The sequence below is a fragment of the Rana temporaria genome, chromosome 8 (genome assembly GCF_905171775.1).
Source record: "Rana temporaria chromosome 8, aRanTem1.1, whole genome shotgun sequence".
Lineage (NCBI taxonomy): Eukaryota > Metazoa > Chordata > Amphibia > Anura > Ranidae > Rana > Rana temporaria.
In genome coordinates, this window is record NC_053496.1 from 17,255,614 (window position 1) to 17,270,636 (window position 15,023).

Below are 15,023 nucleotides of genomic sequence, written 5' to 3' on the forward strand. Positions count from 1 at the left end.
GCCCAGTCCCGAAGACCATACCCGGAAGCGGCGGAGAAGATCGCTCTCTAAAACGTTAAGTACAGCTTCGATTTTAAAAAAACTACCCGATTTCCCTTCACAAAATGAGCATCAATCTAATGTTAAATTTTTTTTTTTTCGGGTGAACTCCCGCTTTAAACTTTGTTTTTTTAAATGTCAAACCCTTGATAAATAGTTTTTTTATACATTGAAAGACGTAAGCAACACATCGAGAATAAGCCACATTTATTCACATTTTACATAGAGTAAACTAATCTCTAGAAATATTAAATAACTGTTACTTCTATAAAACACTACATTACACCCAGCACATTGTACTGCAAAGCTGTACTATATAATATAGCATACATGTATCTTCCTTACACGGTACATTTCCAGCACCAGAACCACTGGTAATACAGTCCTTTAAGCCTTCAGGTCTACTGCCCCCCCGTTTACAGGAGCGATTACCAGATCACTGCCTGTGGGGATCAATAGAGAGCAGTGTCCATAGGGCCAGTTTCCAGTCCGTGAGTCAAAGCACAATGAAATGGTTGTTCCTCCATAGAGACGGCTCAAAATGAAAGCAAGGTCTTGTGGATGATTTCAGTGCACTCCTGAATCTCCTCCTCGTTGATGGTCAGCGGGGGTGCGAATCTGATGACATCTCCATGTGTGGGTTTGGCCAAGAGTCCATTATCACGGAGTCGGAGGCACACCTTCCAGGCATCGCAGTCTGAAAAAAAAAAAAGTAACACAAGTCGAGTTGTCAGCGCTCTATTAGCCAGATTCAGAAAGACTGGCTTAACTTTGAGGAGGCGTAGCGTATCGCATATACGCTACGCCGCCGTAAGTCAGAGGCAAGTGCTGTATTCACAAAGCACTTGCCTCCTAAGTTACGGCGGCGTAGCGTAAATGGGCCGGCCTAAGCGCGCCTAATTCAAATGAGGATGAGGGGGGCGTGTTTTATGTAAATGACTCGTGACCCGACGTGATTGACGTTTTTAACGAACGGCGCATGCGCCGCCCGTGTACATATCCCAGTGTGCATTGCTCCAAAAGTACACCGCAAGGACGTATTGGTTTCGACGTGAACGTAAATTACGTCCAGCCCTATTCACGGATGACTTACGCAAACGACGTAAAATTTGCAAATTTCGACGCGGGAACGACGGCCATACTTAACATTGGCTAGGCCAGCTATTTGTTCGACTAACTTTACCCCGGAAAAAGCCTTACGTAAACGACGTAAAAAAATGCGCACGTACGTTTCTGAATCGCCGTATCTAGCTCTTTTGCATATTCTATGCCGAACTCAACAGAAGCGCCACCTAGCGGCCAGAGTAAATATGCACCCTAAGATACGACGGCGTAGGAGACTTACGCCGCTCGTTTCTTAGCCTAATTTAAGCGTATCTGGTTTCCAGAATACGCTTAAATTTACGACGGCGTAGATTCAGAGTTACGACGGCGTATCTACTGATACGCCGGCGTAAACGTCTCTGAATCCAGCTATATGTGTGAAAGTCAAAATGACCCGCAGCATACTGGAGTGCCACTTGGCATCACGCAACCTGTTAAATCTGCAGAATACTAGTCCCATCAACCCTCAGGCCCGTTTCACAATGGGGCGGTGGGTACGTCGGCGGTAAAGCGCCGCTATTTTTAGCGGCGCTTTACCATCAATTTCGCTGCGCTATTTGCCGCCTTTACCACCACCCACGAAAGGCCAAGGGTTAAAACCACTTCAATGCGCCTCTAGAGAGGCTTTTTGCGGGCAGTATAGCCACAGTGCCCCATTGATTTCACTGGGCAGGAGCGGTAGACAAACCGCTCCAAAGATGCCGCTACGAGGACGTTTACCGTTCTGCTAGCGCACCACTCCAGTGTGAAAGGAGAGACAGCAGCGGCTCTTTCAGGTCGCTTTGCAGGCGCCATTTTGTGCGTTATAGCGCCTGCAAAGCACCCCAGTGTGAAAGGGGTCCATACTGAAAGCTAAAACATGCATTAACCACTTAAGGACCGCCTCCTGCACATATACGTCGGCAGAATGGCACGGCTGGGCACAAGCACGTACCTGTACATCCTCTTTAAGTGCCCAGCCGTGGGTTGCGGGCACACACCCACGACCTGGTCCGAAGCTCCGTGACTCGCGGACCGGATCGCCGCTGGAGTCCCGCGATCGGCCCCCGGAGCTGAAGAACGGGGAGAGCTGTGTGTAAACACACCTTCCCTGTTCTTCACTGTGGCACGATCATTGATCGTCTGTTCCCCTATATAGGGAAAGGCGATCAATGACGTCACATGTCCAGCCCTGCCCCCCTACAGTTAGAAAGACATATGAGGTCACACTTAACCCCTAGGGGGCACTGAAGGGGTTAACTCCCAAACTGCAATTGTCATTTTCACAGTAAACAATGCATTTTTATAGCATTTCTTTGTGAAAATGACAATGGTCCCAAAAATGTGTCAAAATTGTCCGATGTGTCCGCCATAATGTCGCAGTCACGGGAAAAAAAAAAAAAAAAAAAAAAAAAAAAAAAAAAAAAAAATCGCTGATCGCCACCATTAGTAGTAAAAAATAAAAATGCAATAAAACTATACCCTATTTTGTAAACACTATAAATTTTGCACAAACCAATCGATAAACGCTTATTGCGATTTGTTTAGGGGCATAGGATGACTGAGAAATGATATCTCGGATTGCATGAGATGGGACAGTAATGATAATTCACAATGTATTGCAGGATACCTTGAAATATTACAGGTGGTTGATTCTGAACCCAACAGGTCAATAATAGAGTGACTCGTTCAATGTGGAACATAGTCTGTCAAGGGGGTAATTAAGTCTGCTACTGTCATGTAAATTAACCTTAGCTTCTAAAGACCTGTTCATGGTGTGATGCTAATTAACACTGTATTGTGTGAAAGTTATATTGACGATCGATGTGGAATGTGAATTAGCACAATCTAAAATGTCACATGTCTGACTTATGTTTACTAAAGGAATGCATATTGAATAGCAGGTGAGATAAGCTGGAGCATATCGTCTGACTTGTCAGCTATAGTAATTAACTCGTGTAGATCCGGTGCCAGAAAGTCTACCCAAGATAATGTGTATTGGAGGCTCGTTAGTACCCATTGTATGATGTTGTGGGTGGAGTGCGTCATTGTCCCTTTGATTACTGCAGCATGCTTTCTACTGTATAAAAACCTGAGTTTCCCATTAAAGTGTCTATTCGTTTGGAACCAGAGAACAGAGCTGTGTGTCTCGTTTTCTGGGGGAAATCCAATGGGTCCTGTCTGCTGGATTGTGGAGTGTCGGAAGCGGTCGTGGGTTGGTGGAATGGAATATCGCAACGGCGTTAACCCCTGACCGTTACAGGAAGTATGACCATATGGACCACTTACCTTTAGTTTGTTTTATGACAATGGCATTGAGTAGACCCTTTCCTCTGACAGCTGTCACTATGTCTGATGGTGCCTTCATAAGCTCTGCTCTCAGCAGCTCCCCCATCAATTCGGCATTCTCTGCCAACTTCTCCTCCTCTATCACCTGTGAAACAAGAAGCATTGTAAGACCTCCCAATTTGGCGACCACTGACAGCAAGAACATTTGAAGTCTACAGTTCCAAATAAAAAGTTTCCAATGCAGCAAGCAAAGGTTCAGTACTTGCCTCTAGAGCAGCCATTGCCACCCGGCAAGCTAATGGATTGCCCCCATAGGTAGATCCATGTTCTCCTGGCTTGATTGTGAGCATAACCTCGTCATCACAAAGAGCGGCAGACACCTGATAAGAAAATAGCACCAAGCTGAATACATCGATCTACAAATTATACACGCCTCCATATACAGCGAAATCTACTTTAGGACCAAGGGAAAGGATGCACAAAACATTGATTGAATGCCAATCGACGGTCACATGTTTAAGGGGCTCAACTATTTTGGAACGTGGGTCCTGATGCAGTGGTGGCTGGTGCTGAAAATGTTTGGGGGGGGCGCAAACAAACTAAAATATTCAGAAAAAAACGTGTGCCTGTCAAATGCAGCCACTTTGACCCTCCTCCCGACATGCCTTGCACTTACCACATCTTTATCAGGCAGCGGGTGATGGCGGCGAGCTGTGGGATAGTGGGTTGAGCAGCTTCTCTATCCTCTATTTGTCTCGTCTTCCTTCCTGGCTCCTGCTAGGCGTCCAATCAGAGCGCCTGTGCCCTCAGCCAATTAGGAGACGAGTATTAGATCCGTGCCTCCCGATTGTCTGAGAAGTGGGTCAGTGTTAGAAAAGCGAATATTCATTTGCTTTTTTAACACACCTGGGTGGACTCCGAGTTCTATGCTCTGCGCTCAGAGGTAGAGCTGCACGATTCTGGTCAAAATGAGAATCACGATTCTTTTGCTTGGACTAAAGATCACGATTCTCAAAAACTGAATGCCAGAAACCCCCCCCAAATAAATAAACCTGTGATTTATCTGAAAATATGAATATATAAAAAACAGACCAGTGATATGTCTATAATGTTAAAGACCATAGAACTCCTATGAAAAAAGCAGAATCAAACTTTGATTCAGCTTTTTTCATAGGAGTTATATGGTCTTTAACATTATAGACATATCACTGGTCTGTTTTATACATCAGAAGCAGTACCGCCGGCAACCACTGGGTGGCACATGGATACACACAGTTGTACAGAACTGTGAGAAAGATAAATACATCAGAAGCAGTACCGCCGGCAACCACGTCTCTGCTCAGTTACTGGGCAATCGCGGGTGCCCATCGGGCACGCGCACTGTGTTCCCAGTGACGCGACGGGTGCGCGCGCGCCCTAGAGGCTTTAAATTACAGGACGTCATATGAAGTCCTGTCAGAACAAAAGAGCATTCCGCCCGCTGTCATTTGACGGCGGGCGGGTGTCAAGTGGTTAATCTTGTAAACACCAAGTCTGGAAAACAGGCAAGGTCCTTAGGTGGTTAAATGTTTTTATGGGACACATACTGCATAAAGCAGGGGTCCTCAAACTACGGCCCTCCAGTTGTTCAGGAACTACAATTCCCATCATGCCTAGTCATGTCTGTGAATGTCAGAGTTTTACAATGCCTCATGGGACTTCCATGAGGCAACAGCTGGAGGGCCGTAGTTTGAAGATCCCTGGCATAAAGTTACAAATACCTACCGGATACAGTCCTCCTGACAAGGCTTTTCCAAGGATCACAATATCTGGTCGAACATTCTCATGGTCTACAGCAAGCATCTTCCCAGTTCTGGCCAATCCAGTCTGCACCTCATCAGCAATGAACAGAACCTGAAGGAGAAAAATAAGGGGGGGGGGGTTTAAATCACATTTAAACCGCAAACCAAGAACCTTCACCCACAGGTCTGCATCCACTTACATTGTGTGCTGTACACAGCCGTCTCACGCCGGTCAGGTAACCATCATCAGGAACAAGGACACCAGCTTCACCTTGAATAGGCTCAACCATAAAAGCTGCCACATTGGGGTCCTGCAGAGCTCGCTGGAGGCAGAAAATAAACTTTATAAATAATGAACTGATAACGAGGCCATACACCCCATTTCTGACATAAGTAAAGTTCTAATACAGCTAAACTCTAGACCAAATAGTGGAAACTTCAAAAAGATGGACAGCCGCACTCAAAAAAACTCAAGTTGTCTTTATTGTAAAATAAATGATAAAATGCACTACAAAAGGCAGCAAAACAGACGACGCGTTTCACACTGGATCCAGTGTGAAACGCGTCGGCTGTTTTCCTTATTTTTGTAGTGCATTTTATCCTTTATTTTACAATAAAGACAACTCGAGAGTTTTTTTGGAGTGCGGCTATCCATCTTTTTGAAGTTTGCACTATTTGCCTTGTGCATTGCCGGCACCCTTGGTTTCCTGAGAGGTTCTCGATTGCTCAGTATATCCACCTGGAGCGGTGACTCCCTTTCCCTAAACTCTAGACCAGGTGTCTTCAAAACTACGGCCCTCCAGTTCAGGAACTACAATTCCCATCATGCCTAGTAGGGATGTCCCGATACCGATACTAGTATCGGGATCGGTACCGAGCATTTCTTGTACTCGGGGGGAAATGCTCCGATGCTTCATCCGATACTGGGGCAGTCAGGTATCGGGTGGCTGGGGGAGTTACAAGTCTTCTCAGTGTTGTCTTCTCATCCCCCGTGCGGTCTTCTCATCCCCCGTGCTGTCTTCTCATCCCCCGTGCTGTCTTCTCATCCCCCGTGCTGTCTTCTCATCCCCCGTGCTGTCTTCTCATCCCCCGTGCTGTCTTCTCATCCCCCGTGCTGTCTTCTCATCCCCCGTGCTGTCTTCTCATCCCCCGTGCTGTCTTCTCATCCCCCGTGCTGTCTTCTCATCCCCCGTGCTGTCTTCTGTCACCTTCCGTGCCATCTTCTCTCCCCCCGTGCCGTCTTCTGTCCAAATCCGTGCTGTGCTCCCCCCGTTCCATCTTCTCTCACCACGTGCCGTCCCCCGTGCCATCTTCTCTCCAACTCCGTGCTGTGCTCCCCCGTGCCATCTTCTGTCCAACTCCGTGCTGTGCTCCCCCCGTGCCATCTTCTGTCCAACTCCTTGCTGTGCTCCCCCCGTGCCATCTTCTGTCCAACTCCTTGGTGTGCTCCCCCTCGTGCCATCTTCTGTCCAACTCCTTGGTGTGCTCCCCTCCGTGCCATCTTCTGTCCAACTCCTTGGTGTGCTCCCCCCGTGCCATCTTCTGTCCAACTCCTTGGTGTGCTCCCCCCCGTGCCATCTTCTGTCCAACTCCTTGCTGTGCTCCCCCCGTGCCATCTTCTGTCCAACTCCGTGCCGATCTCCCCACTCAATTTGTCAGCAAGGAGAGCGGAGGTAGGAGCCGCTAAATCCGGCTCCTACCTTTTCCGAATAGACAGTCAGTGATCACTGGGGAATCTGTGTCCTTAGTCCCTTTTCTGTCTTAAAGAGGAGATGTCAGAGGTCTGTTAAGACCCACGATATCTAACCAAAGCCCCAACAGGGCTGATTTAAAAAAAAGAAAAAAAAATTGCAATAAATAATTTAAAAAATAAAATGTAAATAATAATAATAATAATAAAAAAAAAAAAAAAAAAACAAACACTGACAATCCACTACAAATACAAAAAAAAATACCGCCACTCTCACATGACATTAAAAACAAGTATCGGTATTGGCGAGTACTTGAAAAAAAGAATCGGTACTTGTACTCGGTCTCAAAAAAGTGGTATCGGGACAACCCTAATGCCTAGTCATGTCTGTGAATGTCAGTTTTACAATGCCTCATGGGATTTGTATTTCAACAGCTGGAGGGCCGTAGTTTGAAGATCCCTGCTCTAGACAGATAATTACCTACACTAGAAATGTGTGGTTAGTTTTGTTCTGAATATTTGGACAAATTTGGATATAGAAATCGAAAACCCAAATTTTACCGAACGCTCCAAATAACGTAAAACCAAATTTGTCCTAATTTGGGACTGAAATTCAAATCGAATTTTACATTGAACTCCACCTGAATTCCAACTACACCTAATGCTGAAAGCAAAAACTGTTTTATTATTAGAGAACCATTTTGAAATAATGCCGTTTTTGTTAAGCCAAAAGGCGATTTAACCACATGAATACCAGGCACTTGTACCTTCCTGCCCAGGCCAATTTTCAGCGCTGTCGCAATTTGAATGACAATTGCGCGGTCATGCTACGCTGTACCCAAACTAATTTATCACTTTGTTCCCACAAATAGAGCTTTCTTTTGGTGGCATTTGATCACCTCTGCGATTTTATTTGCGCAACAAATAAGACAGAAAATTTGAAAAAAAAAAAAAAGTCTTTGTTACTTTTTTTTTGTAAATAAGCAAGTTTTCTTCAATGACGGGCACCGATATGGTGGCACCAATGAGGTGGCACTAATAGGAATTGAGAGGTGGCACCGATGGGCATCACTTGTCTTTACCGATCCATAATGTTACCAGTCAGCGCACGTTTGTGGGCACTGATTGGCATGTATTGAGCATATTTTTTTTTTATAAACTATCAGCACAGACCCCCCCTGTCAGGAGAGTCGCCAAACGGCTTTCCTCTACACGCATCTGTCATACAATAGTGAGGAAAAGCTGATCAACGGCTCTTCCTGTTTACATCGTGATCAGCCGTGATTGGACACGGCTGATCACATGGTAAAGAGCCTCCGTCGGAGGCTCTTTACCAAGATCGGTGCAGCGGTGTGTCAAGCTGACACACCGCACCACCGATTGCCACGACGCACGCCCCCACGGGCGCTCGGCGGCTGTTATCCTGCTGGACATCATATGACGCCCCGGCCAGGATAACGCAGCCACCGCCCAGCCGTCATTTTGCTATATGCCGGGCGGTAGGTGGTTAAAGAGACTATGGCCCGGATTCACGTAGCACTTACGCCGACATATCTCGTAGGTGCACATATGCGCCGTCGTATCTATGCGCCCGACTCTGAAAGCAAGATACGCCTGAAAATAGGCTTCATCCGACCGACGTAAGTTTCCTACGCCGTCGTATTGTGGGCGCATATTTACGCTGGCCGCAAGGGGCGCTCCCATTGATTTACGATTCGAATATGCAAATGAGTGAGATACGCCGAATCACAAACGTACTTGCGCCCGGCGCATCAATATACGAGGTTTACATAAGTCATACGTCCGGCGTAAAGTTATTCCCCATCTATGAGGCGCAACTCATGCAAAGGTATGGACCAGGGAACAGCCGTCGTATTTTACGTAGTAGTACGTGAATAGGGATGGGCGTAGGTTACGTTCAAGTCGTAGGCAGTGATTAGACGCAACTTAGGCAGTTGTTTTGACGCGATTCTGAGCATGCGCAATGGGATGCGTCCACGGGACGGCGCATGCGCCGCACGTTAATCGTATCTTTATGACGCTCAGTCCATCATTTACATGGGGTCACGCCTCATTAGCATGGCTCACGCCCACTGCCACTTACGACGAGTTACGCCGAGGGAACCCAGCTTAGATTTGGGAGCAAGTGCTTTGTGAATACTGTGCTCGCCGCTCTGCGCTACGTCGGCATAGCGTATATTCGATACGCTACGCCGGCATAACTATGCGCCGCTGTATGTGAATCCGAGCCATTGTAATCATTTGATGAAGACATGGAAAACATTTTAGTTTCGACCAATTAGAAAATGTATAGATTTGAACATTTTAAAAATGAATAAATTCCAAGAAAACGTAAAAAATACCAAATAACTAGATTAACGAATCACATTTTTTTGTCATGCACATGTCCAACCTCCACCCAATCCAGTCATATATTAAAAGTAAATCATTGTTTTATATGCAGCTAGCATTAGCACTAGGGTATTGATAAAAGGCTCCTGTTGATGAGAACTCTTTACCAAACCAATGCCCCGTACACACTATCAGAAAATCCGACAATAAAAGTCACATGAGCTTTTGGACAGAAATTCCGACCGTGTGTAGGCTCCATGTCGGAATTTCCGCCAACAGAAGATCGAGAGCTGGTTCTCAAATTTTCCGAAAATCCGATCGTAAGTAGCAATTCCGACGCATGCTCGGCAGCATTGAACTTCATTTCCTCGGCTCGTCGTAGTGTTGTACGTCACCGCGTTCCTGACGGTGGAAAGTTCAGAGAACTTGTGACTCTGTGTACGCAAGCCTAGCTTGAGCGGAATTCCATCGGAAAAACCATCCAAGGTTTTTCGGACAGGAAAAATCCGATCGTGTGCACGGGGCATTAATCGCTTCATGGCTGCATGTCCAACACATGTCTGGGTCACCATTAAAACCCGTGTATAAACCAGAAGCAGCACATAAAGGCCCAATTCACAAAGCTTTAATACTTGGATTTTTTTTTTGCCATGTGACGAAATTAAGTCACATTGACTACAGCTGAAAACAACCAACAATCCGCTTTATCCTGGGGAGGGGGGGGGGGGGGGTTTGGTTGGGGAATTAAGCCTAAAATTATACTTTCTCTCATCAGGAGGGAAAAAATAATCAGCATCAAGAACAGAAGGTCCTTTCTGAGAGGCAACGTATCACTGGTATTATACAACATGCACATTACAAGAAGTGCATAAAACACTCGAAGGAGACCGACGAGCCCGAAAATGACAGACTTGGTGCATCTCTCTGATATACACAAAGCCCACAATGCTGCATCATTTACATTATGGTATTACTATTGGTATAGAGATCGAGAGAGAGAGAGAGAGATCGAGAGATCGAGAGATCGAGAGATCGAGAGAGACTTTCAGCTGCTGGAGGAAGAGTTCTGCAATTGTCCATCACTAATCCCCTCTCCCTGTGTGCTCGGGCCCCCTGCAAGTGGACCTGTGGTCCACCCCCATCAGCGGCCCCATTTCTCGGCGAGATTGACCACCTACGAGCTCCATCGCGGGAGCCAGCGCCGAGCTGGCTTGCCGCGATGGAGACAAAGCCGTCATAGAAGCGACAGGGATCCGACTTGGATTCCCGCCAATTCTAGTTGCGGCGTTTGGTACTGTACCTGATGCCGAGAATGTGTTTCCAGCACGACAGCATCGCGCTGATTCTCGGCGACATGGTGCCGACGTCTCGCACTCGCTGGAGTAGACAAAGCACATTCCAGCGATCGCGTCATAGAAGCAACGGGGATCTGACTTGTATTCCCGCCAATTCTAGCTGCGGCGTTTGGTATGGGAACTCCACGCCAAATTTTAAATAAAAAAAACGGCATGGGTCCCCCCCCAGGGGCATACCAGGCCCTTAGGTCTGGAATGGGTTGTTAGGAGACCCCTCCTACGCCGAAAAATTGGCGTGGGGGTCCCCCCACAATCCATACCAGACCCGTATCCATAGCACGCTGCCCGGCCGGTCAGGAAAGGTGTGGGGACGAGCGAGCGGCCCCCCGCCTCCTGAGCCATACCAGGCCGCATGCCCTCAACATGGGGGGGGTGCTCTGGGGCAGGGGGGCGGGCTTGCGCCGCCACTAGTAATTGAGCCAACACACGAAGATAGCGGCGGCCAGGCCCTGAAGAGGAAGGCACCAGAGAGCGAGCGGGAGAAGAATCAGGGAGCGCCAAGATGACAGTGGAGAAGATGGGGGGGGGGGGAAGACCCCCGGAGAGTGGAGAAGACCCCCAGAGAGCGGGGAGAAGACCCCCAGAAAGCGGAGAGAAGACCCCCAGAGAGCGGAGAGAAGACCCCCCCCCCCTGGAGCTGACTAATAAATTACTTTAAAAACCCTGTGTTGTGTGTTTACTTTTACACTTTGCCTCCAGGTGAATGGGTAGGGAAACGATGTACCCCATATTCATTCACCTAGGGTGGGGGGGGCGGTATCTGGGGGCCCCCTTATTAAAGCAGGCTCCCAGATTCTGATAAGCCCCCCGCCCGCAGACACCGACAACCAGCGGCCAGGGTTGTTGGGAAGAGGCCCTGTGCTTAACATAGGGACAGAGCACCCCCCCCCCCCCCCATGTTGAGGGCATGCGGCCTGGCACGCCTCAGAAGGGGCGCTCGCTCTTCCCCACTCCTTTCCTGACCGGCCAGGCAGCGTGCTTTGGATACCGGTCTGGTATGGTATGGATTGTGGGGGTTTTCGTTGTAGGGGGGGGGGGTGTCGCCTCACAACCCATACCAGACCTAAGGGCCTGGTATGCCCCGGGGGGGGGGGGGGGGGAAATGACGGTCTTAAAGTGCCAAGCCATGGGCGCGCGCCCGCGACCCGGTCCGAAGCACCGTGAGACCCGGACCCGATCACCGCTAGAGTCCCGCGATCGGTCCCCTGAGCTGAAGAACGGGGAGAGGTGTGTGTAAACACAGCTTCCCCGTTCTTCACTGTGGCGCAGTCATTGATCGTGTGTTCCTTGATATAGGGAAACACGATCAATGATGTCACACGTCCAGCCCCGCCCCCCTACGGTTAGAAACACATATGAGGTCACACTTAACCCCTTCAGCGCCCCCTTGTGTTAACTCCCAAACTGCAATTGTCATTTTCACAGTAAACAATGCATTTTTAATGCATTTTTTGCTGTGAAAATTACAATGGTCCCAAAAATGTGTCAAAATTGTCTGATGAGTCCGCCATAATGTCGCGGTCACGAAAAAAAAAAAAAAATAATAAAAATGCAATAAAACTATCCCCTATTTTGTAAACACTATGGCCCAGATTCTTAAAGACTTACGACGGCGTATCTCCAGATACGCCGTCGTAAGTCCAAATGGCCGCCGTCGTATCTATGCGCCCGATTCATAGAATCAGTTACGCATTGATTTGGCCAAGATATGAGCGGTGCAAGTCTCCTACGCCGTCGTATCTTGGGGTGCATATTTACGCTGGCCGCTAGGTGGTGCTTCCGTTGATTTCCGCGTCGAATATGTAAATTAGCACGATACGCCGATTCACGAATGTACGTACGTCGCAATTAGTTACGCCGTTTACATAAGACATACGCCGGCGTAAAGATAAAAGCAGGTCTCTAGGTGGTGCAGCCCATGCAAGGTATGGACGTCGGAACAAGCGTATCTTTTTACGTAAGTCGTACGTGAATGGGGCTGTGCGTAGGTTACTTTCACGTCACAGGCATTGAGCCGGCGTATCTTTGGGCGTAAATACAACGTGATACTGAGCATGCGCCGTTCGTTCGGCCATGCATCCACATGGGGTCACGCTTAATTTAAATACAACACGCCCACGACCTGCCTACTTTGAATTACGCGCGCTTACGCTGGCTGATTTACGCTACCGTAACTTAAGACGCAAGTGCTTTGTGAATACAGCACTTGCCTCTCTAAGTAGCGGCGGCGTATCGTAAATAAGATGCGCTCGCGCAACGTAAAGCCGCCCTACTATAAATTTTGCGCAAACCAATCGATAAACGCTTATTGCGATTTTTTTTTACCAAAAATAGGTAGAAGAATATGTATCGGCCTAAACTGAGAAAAAAAAAAAAAGTTTTTTCAAAATTGTCGCTTTATTTTTGTTTATAGTGCAAAAAATAAAAAACGCAGAGGTGATCAAATACCACCAAAAGAAAGCTCTATTTGTGGGAAAAACAGGACGCTAATTTTGTTTGGGAGCCACGTCGCACGAACGCGCAATTGTCAGTTAAAGCGACGCAGTGCCGAATCGCAAAAACTGGCCATTTTGATCCGGGTCTTAAGTGGATAAAAAAAAAAAATTGTCGGCAACGATTTCAACCAACGAACGCTGTTTTGGCGGTCGGTCAATTTTTCTAACCATGTATTCCTGCTATTAGTTATACTTTAACCACTTGCTTACTGGGCACATAAACCCCCTTCGTTCCCAGGCGAAATCTCAGCGTCCGGCACTGCGTCGCTTTAACTGACAATTACGCGGTCGTGCGACGTGGCTCCCAAACAAAATTGGCGTCCTTTTTTCCCCACAAATAGAGCTTTCTTTTGGTGGTATTTGATCACCTCTGCGGTTTTTATTTTTTGCGCTATAAACAAAAGAAAAGCAACAATTTAAAAAAAATATATATTTTTTTTACTTGTTGCTATAATAAATATCCCAATTTTTTTTTTAAAAAACTATTTTTTTTCTCAGTTAAGGCCGATACGTATTTTTCGACGTATTTTTGTAAAAAAAAAAAAAAAAAAAAAAAAATCGCAATAAGCGACTGGTTTGCGCAAAAGTTATAGCGCCTACAAAATGGGGAACAGAATTATGATTTTTTTTATTATTTTTTTTTTACTAGTAATGGCGGCGATCTGCGATTTTTATTGGGACTGGGATATTGCGGCGGACGTATCGGACACTTTTGACACAAATTTGGCGCCATTCACATTTATACAGCGATCAATGCTATAAAAATGCAGGAATTACTGTATAAATGTGACTGGCAGTGAAGGGGTTAACACTAGGGGGGTGAGGAAGGGGTTAACTGTGTAGCCTGGGTGTGTTATAACTGTGTGGGGGGAGGGGGGTGACTGGGGGAGGGGACCGATGCTGTGTCTCTATGTACAAGGGGCACAGATCGGTCTCCTCTCCTCTGACAGCACGTGGAGCTCTGTGTTTACACACAGAGCTCCACGTCCCTGCTGTCACCTGCCGTGTCACCGACGATCGCGTGTACCCGGCGGACATCGCGGCCGCCAGGTACACGCATCGGGTCTTCGGCGATGCGCCGGGACAGTTTTTACCCGCCGCGCGCCACCCAGTGGCGCGCGCGGGTAATGCACATACAAGGCCGTGTTTAAACGGCCACTTGGCACTTGAGAGCCGCGCTGCGGACGTATTTCGTCTATAGCGCGGATCTCAAGTGGTTAAGGAGATATAACCCAGAACAAAAAGGCAGAACACATAACTGGTTGCTTACCTCAAGGGCGGGGAGGTCATTATATGGGATTACTTTAAACCCAGGCATAAATGGTCCAAAGCCCTCGTAGCTGGATGGGTCTGTGGAAGAAGATATCGCAGACATGGTCCTGCCCCAGAAGTTGCCAGCTGAAAAGAAAGAACATAACTGTTGCATTTTTCAACCTTCAAGATAAAATGGAAGCCAAGACTTTTCAAATACAACACCCATGTGGTGTCTGCATGAAGGCATGTGCAGAATTCAGTCTAGCACACCACCATTTTATTGTTCTACCCAGCGGGTTTGAACGAGAAAAAATAAATAAAAAAAAGACACACAGCTAAGCCAATTTTAGTAGTGGAACCTTGGTTTATGAGCAACGCGGTTAGAGAGGAACCTTTTAAAAAACACACGACAAAAACACTCGTACACACGACCGGTTTTCCCGGCAGGAAAACATTTGGCCGGGAATCCCGGGCCGTGTGTATGCTCCCTAGCAGTTTCCCCCATCAGGAAAACAGCTGGGAATCCCGACGGGAAAATAGAGAACCCTGCTCTCTCCATTCTCATCGGAATTCCCGGCAGAGTGTTAACTGCCTAGAAAACCGGTCGTCTGTATGCTGACCCGCCTTGTAACGAAACCGCGCATGCTCGATAAGACTTTGACGCATGCGCGGTAGCATACAAGGT

At 47.4% G+C, this 15,023-nt stretch overlaps 1 protein-coding gene across 1 annotated transcript in view; it reads right to left on the reverse strand.

Annotated features, from left to right (window-relative positions):
* Nucleotides 1-229: 229 nt before the first annotated feature.
* The window catches only part of OAT (ornithine aminotransferase), a 40,092-nt gene continuing 25,298 nt past the window's right edge, over nt 230-15,023 (reverse strand). Inside the window, exons 5-10 of the mRNA XM_040361349.1 lie at nt 14,355-14,482; nt 5,393-5,515; nt 5,176-5,304; nt 3,678-3,791; nt 3,412-3,556; nt 230-736 (exon numbers count right to left, since the gene is read on the reverse strand). Of these exons, the coding sequence (XP_040217283.1) occupies nt 576-736; nt 3,412-3,556; nt 3,678-3,791; nt 5,176-5,304; nt 5,393-5,515; nt 14,355-14,482 (800 nt within the window). The 3' untranslated portion in view covers nt 230-575. The remainder of the gene's footprint in view (nt 737-3,411; nt 3,557-3,677; nt 3,792-5,175; nt 5,305-5,392; nt 5,516-14,354; nt 14,483-15,023) is intronic.